Consider the following 14519-nt stretch of genomic DNA (forward strand, 5'->3'; position numbering starts at 1 on the left):
TCTGAAGATTCTTCTCTAAATGGAAGCAAAGTCGTAGAGTGGAGAAAGCACTCACTAGCTTTGGATTCAAGCAGACCCAGTTTCTCAGTTTAAAGCTTGAAAAAGTTCCTTGAGCTCTGAATCTGTTCCTTTATTTCTACAAGTAGAAACAGTAACTACCTTACAATACTGGTTTGAGGATTAAATGAGTTAGTTCTATTAAGAGTCTGGTACCTATACACACTCAATATAGCATTATAATAATCATCATCACCCAAATTCTACCTTATGAAATGGGTCTATTTTTGGTTTGGTGGGAGAGAATTATGATTAATTCAGGTTAGAAACATACCATACTTTCTGCCACAGTACCACTGAAAGAATGAATTTAACTCCTATTTCTTAGCTCACCCAGTAACCATCATAAGGACTCCCAGTGACAACCACTGAGAATGTAACAATCGAAAGTGAGTCACTGCGTATGGGACTCACACTCCCTCAAGTCGTTGTTTCTGCCCTCGGCCACCAACCATGCATAAAATTGTCACAGGTGCTTTGCAAAGACAAGTAAATGGTAGGCCCATCAATTTTCTTTGTTTCTACTTTCTCTCATTCATTCCTTTTCCTCATTTCATATTTCATCTACTATAACTCCTAATTTGTCCTAGTCAAGTAATGTCTTGTGCTCCTTCCCACCATTTTCTTAACTTTCATAATCAAAAAATGTGTCGCAAAAATATAAATATAGACATAGAACAAAATTTAGTAAACACGGCTATCAATGATCTGTGAGGATAAATTTGAAAAATCTAACATACTTTCGCATATTATTAATAAAGAAAAAATCTAAATCTTTGACTCTGAAACACCATGAAATTACCAAGACCTTTATCATTACTCTTATCATATATCATACTTCTCTCAGACTTGGGCTATGAAATATCCAAGATTTTTATTTGGCTTTTTTCCCCCAATCTAATTAATGAGGTTTTAAAGTTAGAACTGCAACAGTTGAAAGGCATGTGACAAGGCATTTTAAAGAGATAATTACAAGAAATACACCTAAATCTATCTTTTATAATTAACTTCAGCTTTCAGTCTTAGAGAATTTAAGAATGCGGTAAGATGAAACCAGATTTTTAAATGTTTTCTTGAAGTTTAAGAATATTTGTATGTTAACCTATAAAGAAAGCATACTTAAATTTGCTGAGCCAAAATTAAATATAAACATTTAAACTAACTTCCACATTCAAATACAATTTAGAAACCAAAATCTCTGCTCTAAAACCCAATGGAAAGAGAAAATAAGTTTTGTTCTTTTTCAAACCTGACTGCATATATTCTAACTTTTTAATCTCAGTAACACACATTTTCATTACCATTCTAATAATTTCCAGACAACCATTATTAAAATGCTAGCTCTGCTCCTTTACACAAGCTAACAATAATCAAGCCCCAATTTTATAATGACATTTAAAAATACACTTTAACTTCATATGAAAAGTCAATACACATTACCTTTTGGCAAGCTTTGCATAGTAATATCATTTTCTGAATTTTCATTAGAAGCATCTTCATTTACAGTTTCATCCAAAGGTTTTTCGTCATCCGATTCAATATACTTTGTTACAATTGAAGGTTTCCTATGAAAGAATTAAGTCCATAGAATTATGGACATTTCTGACAGTAAGATTAATAACCAAAGAATGTGTTTAGATTGAATGGTGATTCTTAGCCAGAGATACACATCAGACTCACCTACAGAAGCACACATCTCTGTACCACATTACCAAAAATTATGATTCAGTAGGTCTGGGGTAGGACCAGGGTATGTTCACTCTAAAAAAGCTACTGGGGGGAATCATAAAGGGATCTCTTCTTTAAGAATCATTACTTTAGGGTGCCTGGGTGGCTCAGTGGGTTAAAGCCTCTGCCTTTGACTCAGGTCATGATCCCCGGGTCCTGGGATCGAGGTCCACATCGGGCTCTCTGCTCAGCCGGGAGCCTGCTTCCCCTCCTCTCTCTCTGCCTGCCTCTATGCCTACTTGTGATCTCTGTCAAATAAATAAATAAAATCTTTTTTTTTTAAAAAGAATCATTACTTTAGAGAATAAGTTAAAATAAAGCTGTGGTTATTAGGAGACATGCCCACTAGTAAGAAACAAGGAATGCCCAGGGCACCTGGATGGCTCAGTCAATAGAGCACCTGACTCTTGATCTCCAAGTTTTGAGTTCAAGCCCCACACTCAGGGTGGAGCCTTCTTAAACACACACACACACACACACACACACCCCAAATACCAACAACAAATGCCCAATAAACTGCAAACTTCTAATAAAATCAATACTCTGCAGTATATTATGCTTTATAGTATGATTAGAAGTATTTTCAGTCCTTACGTACAATTCGTTTTGACAATTTAACACAGAAAAGTATTTTTACCACTCTTTGATCTCCTTATAACTTTCTCATAAGTGTAATGGCTACACCTCCCCATCATCCTGGACAATTTAACATAATCCTAAAAAACCCGTATTACTTCATGAGGCATTCGTTTCATTTTCCCTCTGTCCTTCTTTTGATCTCATATATCATCTAAAATAAATGATCAACATATTGCAAGGACCACTAAGGCATGATAAATCCTCCTTGGAAAATTCCATTAAAATTCAAAGTCAGAATGAATCAGTAAATATTGAAGTTAATTAATGGATACAAAAGAATTCATTATACTACACTGTCTAGTTTTTAAAGGGTACATTTGTATAAAATACTTTAGTCAGAACAAGAGCACCTGAAGTTTCAAAAAGATTATTATTCTTAGAAAAAGAAAATAAAACAATCTGAAAATGTTTTCCCTTCAATATCAACCAACCTTTTTGATCGTGATGATCCTGATGATTTGGATTTTTCTGAAGAGCTAGCTCCCTAAATGTGAGAAATAAATAAAAAAGTGAATACAACTCTCAAAGAACAACCCTACAATTAATTAACTATTTCCTTATACCAAAATCTCTGATGTAGTTAACATAATGGGGTATTACTTTTAAGTCTAAAATATTTTTTTAAAAGGAACTTCAAAAACTAATTATCATTTATTATCAGGCCTCCTTGAGTTGAGATTAACTTCCTGGTTGTTCTTATTAAACTGTTTCTATTGAACTTTGTGTGTAGGTGAGGATATACTACTACACCATGATCTTGACCCAAGTCAATAAAGACAAAGATACAGAAGTAATAAGATCCCAATGGATATAAAAAAAATGTGTAATTTTCTCTACCCTAACAGATGGCACAAAGTACCTTCTACTATTTGCTTTGAGATACTAAATTTATTGTCATTTTGCCAATATAATCAATATTTTTTTGGATTAAAATTCTTATACTAAGTAGCATAAGCCTGGGTATCATGAGTGAAGGATATCAGAACGGGTTCCTGTATAATGCTTAAGATACTCTAAATATCCAGTTTTGAGAGATGTCAGAACCATGGAATCATGCCTATAACAACCACCTTGAGCACCACTGCAATATAATAATGTTCAAATACTTATCTGTTAGTAAGTCTTCAGTAGTCTGACTTTAGGTATATTGCTGAAGTGAACCATACAATAATAAAAACAATGAACACCTTCTAAAAATAAACAACTACCCAAAATGAAGTATCATAATACTTCAGCATAACAGTAAACTTAAACACATGCATGTACTAAACAGAAGCAATCTGGGGTGCCTGGGTGGCGCAATCGGTTGAGTGTCCAACTCGTGGTTTCAGCTCAGGTCATGAACTCAGGGTCATGAGACTGAGCCCTGTGTTGGGCTCCATGCTCAGCGTGGAGTCTGCTTGAGTTTCTCTCTCTCCCTCTCCCTCTGCCCCTCCCTGTTATGTGCTCGCTCGCTTGCTCTCTCTAAAATAAATCAATAAATCTTTTTAAAAAGCAGAATCAATCTGATAACATATACTCCAGTTGGTTATTAGCAATTAGTAAGTATCTTTTAAATACTTTTAATTAGTCTTACCTCTTCCTTGCTGTTTTCCATCATATCTGAGTTATTTCCAGAACCACTGACTTTTTCTTAAAAGAGAAGAAATAAAAACTTTATTTATCTCTTCAAAGCATTATCAAACAGAATACCAATACTACAACTCCATGAAGCCATTTTTCAATCTATGAAGTACAACAGTACTGGTACTATATTACTCACATTAAAATATTTCTAGAAGAATTTTCTCACCAGAACCACCCCCTCGACACACTAACTCCTTCTTTAAAAGCACTAAGTTTCTAGGGATGCCTGGGAGGCTCAGTCAGTTAAGGATATGCCTTCAGCTCAGGTCATGATCCCAGGCTCCTAGGATGAGTTCTGCATCAGGCTCCTTGCTCAGCCAAGGACCCTGCTTCTCCCTCTGCCTGCCACTTCCCTTGCTTGTGCGCTCTCTCTCTCTCTCTCTCTCTGACAAATAAATAAAATCCTTAAAAATAAATAAATACAAATAAATTAAAACACTAAGTTTCCAGGGAGCCTGGGTGGCTCAGTCATTAGGCAACTACCTTCGGCTCAGGTCATGATCTCACAGTCCTAGGATCGAGCCCCACATCGGACTCCTGGACTCCTTGCTCAGAGGGGAGTCAGCTTCTCCCTCTCCCTCTAGCCACTACTCCCCCTACTTGTGCTTGCTCTGTCTCCCTCTGTCAAATAAATAAATAAAATCTTTTAAAAAAAGAAGATTTTTTTTAAAAAAAGCACTAAGTTTCTAAAAATAGTAGTTTGGTGTCAAAACATTTCCTATGTAATCTTCTCAGTATTTTCTCTTAAAATTTAACCTCCATCTTTTACTAACAATATAATCATACTATTATTAAATTTTATATCCTTTCACCGAAGACACTGGAAAAATAACAGAAAACTAAACCTAAAGGAAGCAGAGGGAAAGAAATAATAAAGATTATAGCTAAATTTAATGAAACAGAATAGAAAAATCACCAAAACTGAAGTTAGTTCTTTGAAAAGATTAACAAAATTAAGCAACCATAAGCTAGACCAAGAAAAAAGAGATGAACTCAAATTACTAGAACCAGAAATTTAAAAGGGGACATTACAAGCTACCTTAAAGAAATAAACGGATTACAAAGGAATATCATGAACAATTATAAGCCAAAATACTAAAAAACAAAATATGAACAGATTCCTAAACACACATAAACAAAACTGACTAAAGAATACACAATGTAGGGATGCCTGGGTGGCTCAGTTGGTTAAGCGGCTGGCTGCCTTCAGCTCAGGTCACGATCCCAGCGTCCTGGGATCGAGTCCCACATCAGGCTCCTTGCTCAGCAGGGAGCCTGCTTCTCCCTCTGCTTCTGCCTACCACTCTGCCTGTGCTCACTCTCTGACAAATAAATAAATAAAATCTTTAAAAAAAAAAAAAGAAAGAATACACAATGTGAACTGACCTGTAACTGAAGAGACTGAATTAGTAATCAAAAACTACTCAGAAAAAAATCAAAGGTTCAGATGCCTTCACCAGTGAAATATACCAAACATTCAAAAAAAAATCTTTAAAAATTCTTCCAATATAAAAAGGAGGGATACTTCCCAATTAATGGACATAAACAATTGCCATAATAGCAATTGCCATAATAAACAATTAATGTTTATGAGACCAGTATCATACTAAAACCAGTAAAGGTACCACAAAAGAGAAATCTACAGAATACTATCACAAATATAGAAAGAAATGTCCTCAACAAAATACTAGAAAACTTCAACAGAATAAAAGACAAGTCCTTCTCCCACAGAGGGGGAGAAAATCTGCAAAAAAAGCAAATCTCATAAGGGGCTATTATCTAAAGGCTACAAAGAACTCAATAATAATAAACAACATGAATAGAAATGGGCAAAAGATCCGAAGATACCTTACCAAAGATACACAAGCGACAAGCATATGAAAAGATGCTCCACATCACATGTCATGATGGAATTGGAAATTAAAACAAGCAGATAGTACTATACAATCAATGGATAAATGCAGAACACTGACAACATCAAATGCTGGTGAGGATGTGGAGCAACACAAGTCTCATTCAATTGCTGTTGGGAAGGGAAATTGGTACAACCACTCTGGAAGACATTTGGGCAGTTTCTTACAAAATGAACCATTCTCTTACCATGTGATCCAGCAATCACACTCCTTGATAATTACCCAAATAAAATGAAAACTAAATCCACTCAAAACCTGCACACAGATGCTTATGAACACTTTTATTTTACATAAACACCCTTTTTATTTATGTAAAGATCTTTATAAGTAGCTTTATTCATAGCCACCAAAACATGGAAACAACCAACATATCCTTCACAAGGTGAACAGGATAAATTAACCCTGGTACATCCAGACAATGGAGTAGTATTCATCACTTAAAAAAAAAAGAGAGAGAGAGCACCTGGGTGGCTCAGTGGGTTAGGCCATTGCCTTCGGCTCGGCTCATGATATGAGGGTCCTGGGATCGAGTCCCGCATCGGGCTCTCTGCTTAGCGAGGAGCCTGCTTCCCTGCTTCCCTCTCTCTCTCTCTGCCTACTTGTGATCTCTCTCTGTCAAATAAATAAATAAAATCTTTAAAAAAAAAAAGAGAGAGACAGATGGAGGAAACCTGAATGTTTATTACCAAGTTAAAGAAACCAATCTGAAAAGGCGACCTATTATGACATACTGGAAAAGGCAAAGCCATGGAAACTGTAAAAACGTCAGTGATTGCCAGGAGTTGAAGGGGAAAGGAAGAACGGATAAATGGAACAGAGAATTTTAAGTGTAGTGAAACCAACCTGCACGATACTACAATGGTAGATCCATGTCATTACACATGTGTCAAAATCCTTAGAATGTATAACACCAAGAGTGAAAGCTAATGCAAACTATGGGTTCTAGGTGATAATGGCTTGTCAGTATAAGTTCATCAACTGTAAAAAATGTACAGCTGTGGTGTTGCCTGTTGACAGTGGGGTAAGTTGTGCATGTGTGGGGAGGAAGATATAGGAAATCCTTGTACTATTCATTCAATTTTTCTGTGAACCTAAAACTGCTCTGGGGTGCCTGGGTGGTTCAGTTGGCTAACCACTGCCTTCGGCTCAGGTCATGATCCCACAATTCTGGGATGGAGTCCCACATCCAGCTCCTTGCTCAGCAGGGAGACTGCTTCTCTGCCCCTCCCCTGGTTTGTGCATTCTCTCTCTCTCTCATTCTCTCTCTTAAATAAATAAATAAAATCTTGGAAAATTTTTAAAAAGTAAAACAGCTCTAAAAACTAAAAGCTGTTTTAACAGACCCTAAAAAAAGGGAACATCCTCAACTATCTACAAAATACCCACCAGTTAACATCATACTAAAGGAGAAAGACTGAATCCTTTCCTCCCCAAGATGAGAAACAAGAAAGGAAATCCACTCTTGCCACTTCTATTCAATATTGTAATGAAGATTCTAGCCAGAGAAAGCAGTTAAGAGAAAGAAATAAAAGGCATCAAGATTGAAAACAAAGAAGTAGAACTCTCTCTCTTTGGAGATGACAATATCTTATATGTAGAAAATCTATGGAATCCACCAAAAAAACTATTAGAACTAGTAAAAGAGTACAGAGAGACTGAAAAATACAATAATATTAAAAAAAAAAACTGTATTTCTACTCACTTATAACGAATGACCTGAAAATAAAGGAAACAATCCAACAGTAAGATGGTAAGACCCCAAACTGATCTATCAGTACAATGCAATCCCTGTCAGAATCCTAGCTGACTTTTTTCCAGAAACTGACAAGCTCGTTCAAAAATCTGTATAGAATTAAAAACAGGAATAGCCAAATTTGCCTTCAAAATAAAAAACAAAATAGGAAGATTCACACTTCACAATTTCAAAACTTACTATAAAACAACTGTAATTAATATAGTGCAGTACTGGCAAAAGGACAGACATATAGATGAGTCAAAAAAAAAAAAAAAAAACCAACTGAAGGTCCAGAAATAAAACCGTGGTTGACTGGTTTTCTTCCCTCCCCCTACTCCCCCCGACTGATTTTCAGTAAGGATGCCAAGACCATTCAGTGGGGAAATAGTCTTTTTAACAAATGATGTTAACATAACTATGTATCCACATGCAAAAAGTGAACTTGGAACCCTGCCTCACACAACATAAAAAAGTTAACTCCAAATGCATCAGAGATCTAAGGAGTTAAAACTGTAGAACTCTTAGAAGAAAATATAGGGGTAAACTGTTGTGACCTCAAGTTTAGTACTTATGAATTCTTAGATACCAAAAACATGAGCAATAAAAAGAAAATTAGATTAACTGTACTTTACCAAAATCAAAAGCTTTTCTGCTTCAAAGGACACCATCAAGATGAAAGACAACCAACAAAACGGGAGAAACTATTTGCAAATCATATATCTGACCCAAGTTCCCCTTGACAGATGAATAACAAAATATGCTATGTACATACAATGGAATGCTATTCAGCTTTAAAAAGGTCATTTTGATACAGGCCACAATACTGATGAACATTGAAGGCCATTATGCTAAGTAAGGTAAGCCAGACACAAGAGGACAAAGACTGTATATTAGCCCTCCCACTTATATGAGGATCCCAAAATAGTCAAGGTTATAGAGACACAAAGTAGAAGGGTGGCGGTCAGAAGCTAGGGAAGAGAGGATTGGAAAGTTAGTGCTTAATGGGTACAGAGTTTCCTTTAAAGAAGAAAAGTTCTGGAGATAGATGGTGGTGATGTTTGCACAACCACATGTATGTATATAATGCCAGAGAACTGTATACTTAAAATTGGTTAAAATGCTAAATTTTATCATAATAAAAAGTCTGGAATATATAAAGAATGCTAAAAGTCAGTAACACAAACAAATACCCAATTAAAAACTGGGCAAATGGTCTGAAGAGACAATTCTCCAAGGAAAATATATACAAATTACCAATAAGCACATGAAAAGATGCTCACTATCATTAGCCATAAGATAAATGAAAACGAAATCCAAAATGAGACACTAATTCACATGCACTAGGAAAGCTAAAAATCACAAAGTCAGAAAATAATTGTTGTCATGGATGCAAAGAAATCAGAATCCTCATACACCGCTGATGGGAACATAAAAAGGTGCAGCCACTTTGGAAAACATTTTGGCATTTCCTCAAAGGATTTAATGTAGTTACCATACAACTTAGCAATCCTAGTCATAAGTGTGTACCCAAGAAAAATGAAAATACACTGCCATACACAAACTTGTTTACAAATGTTTGTAGCAGCATTATTCACAATAGCCAAAAGCTATAAACAAGACAAATATCCATGAACAGATAAAAACAAATGTCATATAAAAGAATGTTACTTGAACATAAAAGGAATTAAGTATTAAAACATGCTACAACACAGATAAACCTTAAACACATTACACTAAGTGAAAGAAGCCAGTCACAAAAGACAACGTATTATACAATCCCATAAGAAAAGTCCAGAGGGAAATCCATAAAACCAAGAAAGATTAGTGAGGTTGCTTGGTAGATTAGTGAGGGTGTGGGGATGTTTCTTTCAATGTGATAAAAAGGTTATACAATTATGGTGATGGTTACACGTATCTGTGAAATATAAAAACTACTAAATTATATACTTTAAATGGGTAAATTTTATGCTATACAAATTATATCTCAATAACAGTGTTAAATGTGTTATTAGTCATTAGGGAAATGCCAATTAAAACCGTAAGATATCATTAATTATCTAACACAATATGTAAAATTAAAAAGCAAACAATGGTAACAACAAATGCTGGTATAGTTGCAGAGAAACTGAGTCACTCATACATTGTTTTGGGAATATAAAATGGTATGTCCCCTCTGGAACTCAGTTTAGTTTAGGAGTATCTTAAAATAAACAAGCAACTATCATATGACCCCACCAACTGCACTCCTAGGCATTTATCCCAGAGAAATGAAAATGCAGCTCACACAAATGTTTACCAGCAGTTCTATTTGTAATATCTCAAATATGGAATCAGCCCAGATGTCCCTTAACAGGTGAATGGTTAAACAAACTGCAGTATATCCATACCATGGAACACTACTACACTGCAATAAGAAGGAAATAACTACTGGTACATGCTAAAACTCAGATGAATCTTTAGGGAATTACGCTAAGTGAAAAAACCAAATCCCAACTACATACATACATATAATTACATTTATTTAACATGTTTCAAATGACAGACCTTTAGAAATGGAGGAAAGATTAGTGATTGCCAGGTGTTAGGCCTGGGTAGGAGTCGGTTAGGGAGGTGAGCATGATTATGAAAGGGCAAGATGACTAATCTGTGACAGTGGATATATGACAATAGAGGTGGAGCTATGAAGCAAGCCAAGTAATAAAACTGTATAAAACTCAATAAACCCATACAAGTAAAGGAAAACTTAGGAAATCTGAACCAGATCTGTAGATATCAATAACTTGATTACAATAACATATTACAGCTTGAGAAAGAGTTACCATTATGGGGAAAATAGACAAAGCATATATAAGACCTCTATATTAGTTGTTACAACTGTATGTGAATCTGTAATTATCTGAATATAAACATCATTGTAAAAAACCACCAGAAGACTAGGAATAGAGGGAAACATCCTCAACTTGATAGAGTATTTACAAAAATCATTACCATCATACTTAATGGTGAAAGACTGTTTTACCACCAAAATCAGAAACATCAAGAGAACGTCTGCCATCACCATTCAAGATAATAATGGAAAATATAAAAACTCCTATCCAGCACAATGAGGCAAGAAACAGAATTAAAATGCGCACAGATGAAACAACTAAAACTGTCCCCATTTTCAGACAAGATTATGTAGAAAATTCCAAGGAATCTACAAGGCAAAAAATAAACAAAAACCCTCCCTACATCAAGTTCACAGGATTCAAGGACAACATAAAATGAGAATAAAATTCCAACATACCTGCAATGAACAAATAAAATACAAAATACATGTAACAACAGATTTTAAAATAGCACCCCAAATACCTGAAACACTTAGGTAAAAACCTAACAAAATATATGCAAAATTAGTATATGGATAACTATGAAACGCTGGGCCCACTGAGAATTACCACTGACTTTTTTTTCCTGAGCATGGATTACACATTCTTACTCTTTGCATGCGTTTGATTGATAACTATACAGTTTTACTGGGGAAAGGCTTTGAAGAGCAAGTATCCACACACTTTCTTTTTTAATGTTTTCTAGTCTCAAAAGGATAAAGTCTATTAGTCTGTCATCAAATTCATGAACACTTATACTGCTACCTTTAATCTCCTGTCAAGTACAATGATCTGTTATTCAAAATTGTATTTTAGTTCTAGAATTTCAAAATGGGGTTTTACAGTTTTTATGTCTATGCTAAGACTTCCTATCTCTCTTTTCATCATAAACGTATTTGCCTTTTTGTGCTTGAGCTTAGTTGTAACTGTTGCTTTCCATATTCTTGTTTGTTCATCTCAAAGCTGGAGTCATCTGCAGATTGGTGTCTATTGATTGTCTTTCCTTTCCAAGCATGGGTCACATTTCTTCTTTCTTCATCTATCTAGTATTTATGGATTGGTACAGGTCATTTGTTTGAAGATAAAATGAAGACACTGAAGCCCACTATGTTCCTCCAAAGAGCTGATATTTCTGTTATGAGGATGCAGGCAGTTAACTTAGTTGAATTCAAACCCCAAACTGTTTACCCTGTACTGGAACCAACTAAAAAGTTTTCTACTGTTCTTTCAGCCCATAACTGAGCTACCTGGAATCTGGGCCGCACTTGAACAATTCAATCACAGCTATGGTTGGAGTTTTTGAAGCTTTTGGAGTTCTCAATTTGTAGCTCTCTTTTGAATGGAATACACCCCCTTCATTTTAGAAAAGCTGCTAGGGTTCCCCTAAATTTCTTCATTCTTCATGCAATATGAATGCAGATTTCTATCCAATCTTAACTGCCCGCGACTGAGCTACCTGGCACTTTCCATAAGGAAAAAAGGCTTAACAAGTGGGAATCCACTAATAGTATTTCCATCCTCCATATGTTCACTCCCCTCCCATTTGTGTCTGCTTTTTGGCACTTTACAGTTCCTTCAAATAATTATTTTCAGTATTTTGGCCAGACTTTATATCTGTGGGAGATAATCTGCTTGTATAAATGAAGCTAGTCTACCACCACCAGAGGCATAATTCCCCATCTACCCAAACACAGAACTCTGACAATATTATGTCATTCTAAAGACAAAGAGAATTTAAAACAATTACTTAATGCTAGTTAGGTTTCTCTGTTGTGATGGTATGGTTAGCAAATTTGAAACCAGGAAGATAACATGAGGACTGAGCGAATGAGTACAAGAAGTGAGGATAGCAGGGTCAGATTTCTCTGTTACAAAAAGTTGTTAAAATACAAAAAGAGGAAGACTACAATGAAATCTGAGGTAAGAAATTAGAATTAAAAGTATCAATATCAACTTTAGGAGATTATAATAGAGTAGAAGGGTCCTAAGCTCCCATCCACCCACGAAACACCTAAATAACACCGACATCAGTGTAAATAACACAGAAAACAATCCAAAGACTGTTAAAAGAGATTCTCCACAGCAATCACAGAGAAGAGGTCACATCAAAAACGGCAGAGAGGGCACAGACATGGTTAAGAACAAAACTGATCCAGAGACTGTCTGCAAGAGTGAAGGAAACCACAAGCACAGAGAAGGGAGAAGAGCAGACCCCATACCACGTTCCCCAAGCATGGGGGGCCTGCACTGGAAAGAAGGAGCCCCATAACATTTGGCTTTGAAAATGAGAGAAACTCAACACTGAAAATTCTCATTATCAGTGGGGCTCAACACTTTCAACTTCAAAAATCAGCAGGCTGGGCTCTGGGAAAACCACAGAGCAAGAGGAAATGGAGTCCCTGCCCTTAAAGAGCCAGTATGAAAAACAACCCCAGTGAGATACCACATAGAAGCAAGCTTACGGTAAGGAAATTGGTTTATTTACTTTTCTGAGAACCTACACAGGAGGGGAAGGGATCTTCAGGACACTACTCCAAGAACAAAAGAGTGGGCAGGTGCCACTTAACCTCCCCAATCCCTAGTCCTGACACCAGGGACCAGAGAACACTATCCACCTAACTCGCAAACAGTACACCATGCCCTCTGTTAGAGTTCTCTAAAGCATCTCCAGGTCCCCTCTAGAGTAGATTAGTGCATACGTTGCTGATACTATGGGCCCTGCCCACACCCCCCTCCTTCCAATATAGCCCACTGAATCCAACAGCAAAAGTCCACCTAAAGAGGAACCAAAACACTGGCATTGTGCAAGCAGACCCATAAGTGGCCAGAACCAATACAAAATGACTCATGCCCTGGGGGAAGAGACAAATAAGCACAAAGACCAGTTCAAATGCAGCCCTGCAGAAGGCTGAGGGCAGACAAATGGTATGATGGCAGGCCCCACCCACTTATGCAAGTCTCAGGGGACAATACACGGAGAGTACCCTGCAGTTCAGTTAAGAGGGCGCCCTGCAAATGTCTCATATAAGCCAACCCAAGCACAAGCTGTCCCCAGACTGGCCTATTAATAATGCAGGGACTAAACTTTGCCCCTAAGAGACAAAGGGAGCCACTGGATCCAACTGCACTGAAGAAAACTGTGGCTCCGGCACAACAATATGGTACACACAACACATACAGGAGACACCCCTGAAATCTTCCTCAAAGGACCATTACTTCTAAGTGTAAAACACATAGATGAGTTTCCTAACACATATAAATGACAGAGAGTTACACAACATGAAAAAAAAATGCACCAAAAAGGGGGGAAAATGACAGGAAAAAAAGCAAGCAAAACAGAGATAAGCAATATGCCGGAGAGAAATTTAATGTAATGGTCCTAGAGATACTCACTAGAACTGACAAGAGTGGAGGATCTCACTGAGAACCTCAAAAAGAGATATAAAATACAAAAAAAAAAAAAAGCAGTTGGGGCACCTGGATGGCTCAGTGGGTTAAGCCTCTGCCTTCGGCTCAGGTTATAATCTCAGGGTCCTGGGATTGAGCCCCACATCCAGCTCTCTGCTCAGCAGGGACACTGCTTCCCCCCCACCACCACCTGCTGCTCTGCCTACTTGTGATCTCTCTCTGTCAAACAAATGAATAAAATCTTTAAAAAAATAACCAAGCAGAGATGAAGAACACAATAAATGAAATTAAAACTACACTAGAGGGAATATATAGTAGACTAGAGGAAGCACAAAAAACACATCAGTGACCTTGAAGACAGAGTACTGGAAGGTAATCAAGCTACACAAGAGAAATAACAGAATAAAAAAAGAGAACAAATTAAAGAAATGCAGCAACACCATCAAGCATAGGAACGTATGGGGATCCCAGAAAGAGAAGAAAGACAAAATGGGGCAGAATGTTTATTTGCAGAAACAATACCAGAAAAATTACCACATCTAAAGA

General features: G+C 36.6%; 1 protein-coding gene across 8 annotated transcripts in view; it reads right to left on the reverse strand.

Moving 5' to 3' along the window:
• The window catches only part of ATRX (ATRX chromatin remodeler), a 290605-nt gene that overhangs the window by 213015 nt on the left and 63071 nt on the right, over positions 1 to 14519 (reverse strand). For all 8 annotated transcript variants that reach the window (XM_032331146.1, XM_032331145.1, XM_032331144.1 and 5 more), the window contains exons 3-5: positions 4001 to 4056; positions 2856 to 2908; positions 1498 to 1622 (exon numbers count right to left, since the gene is read on the reverse strand). In XM_032331146.1, the coding sequence (XP_032187037.1) occupies positions 1498 to 1622; positions 2856 to 2908; positions 4001 to 4056 (234 nt within the window). The remainder of the gene's footprint in view (positions 1 to 1497; positions 1623 to 2855; positions 2909 to 4000; positions 4057 to 14519) is intronic.

This window comes from Mustela erminea, chromosome X (assembly GCF_009829155.1).
Source record: "Mustela erminea isolate mMusErm1 chromosome X, mMusErm1.Pri, whole genome shotgun sequence".
NCBI lineage: Eukaryota > Metazoa > Chordata > Mammalia > Carnivora > Mustelidae > Mustela > Mustela erminea.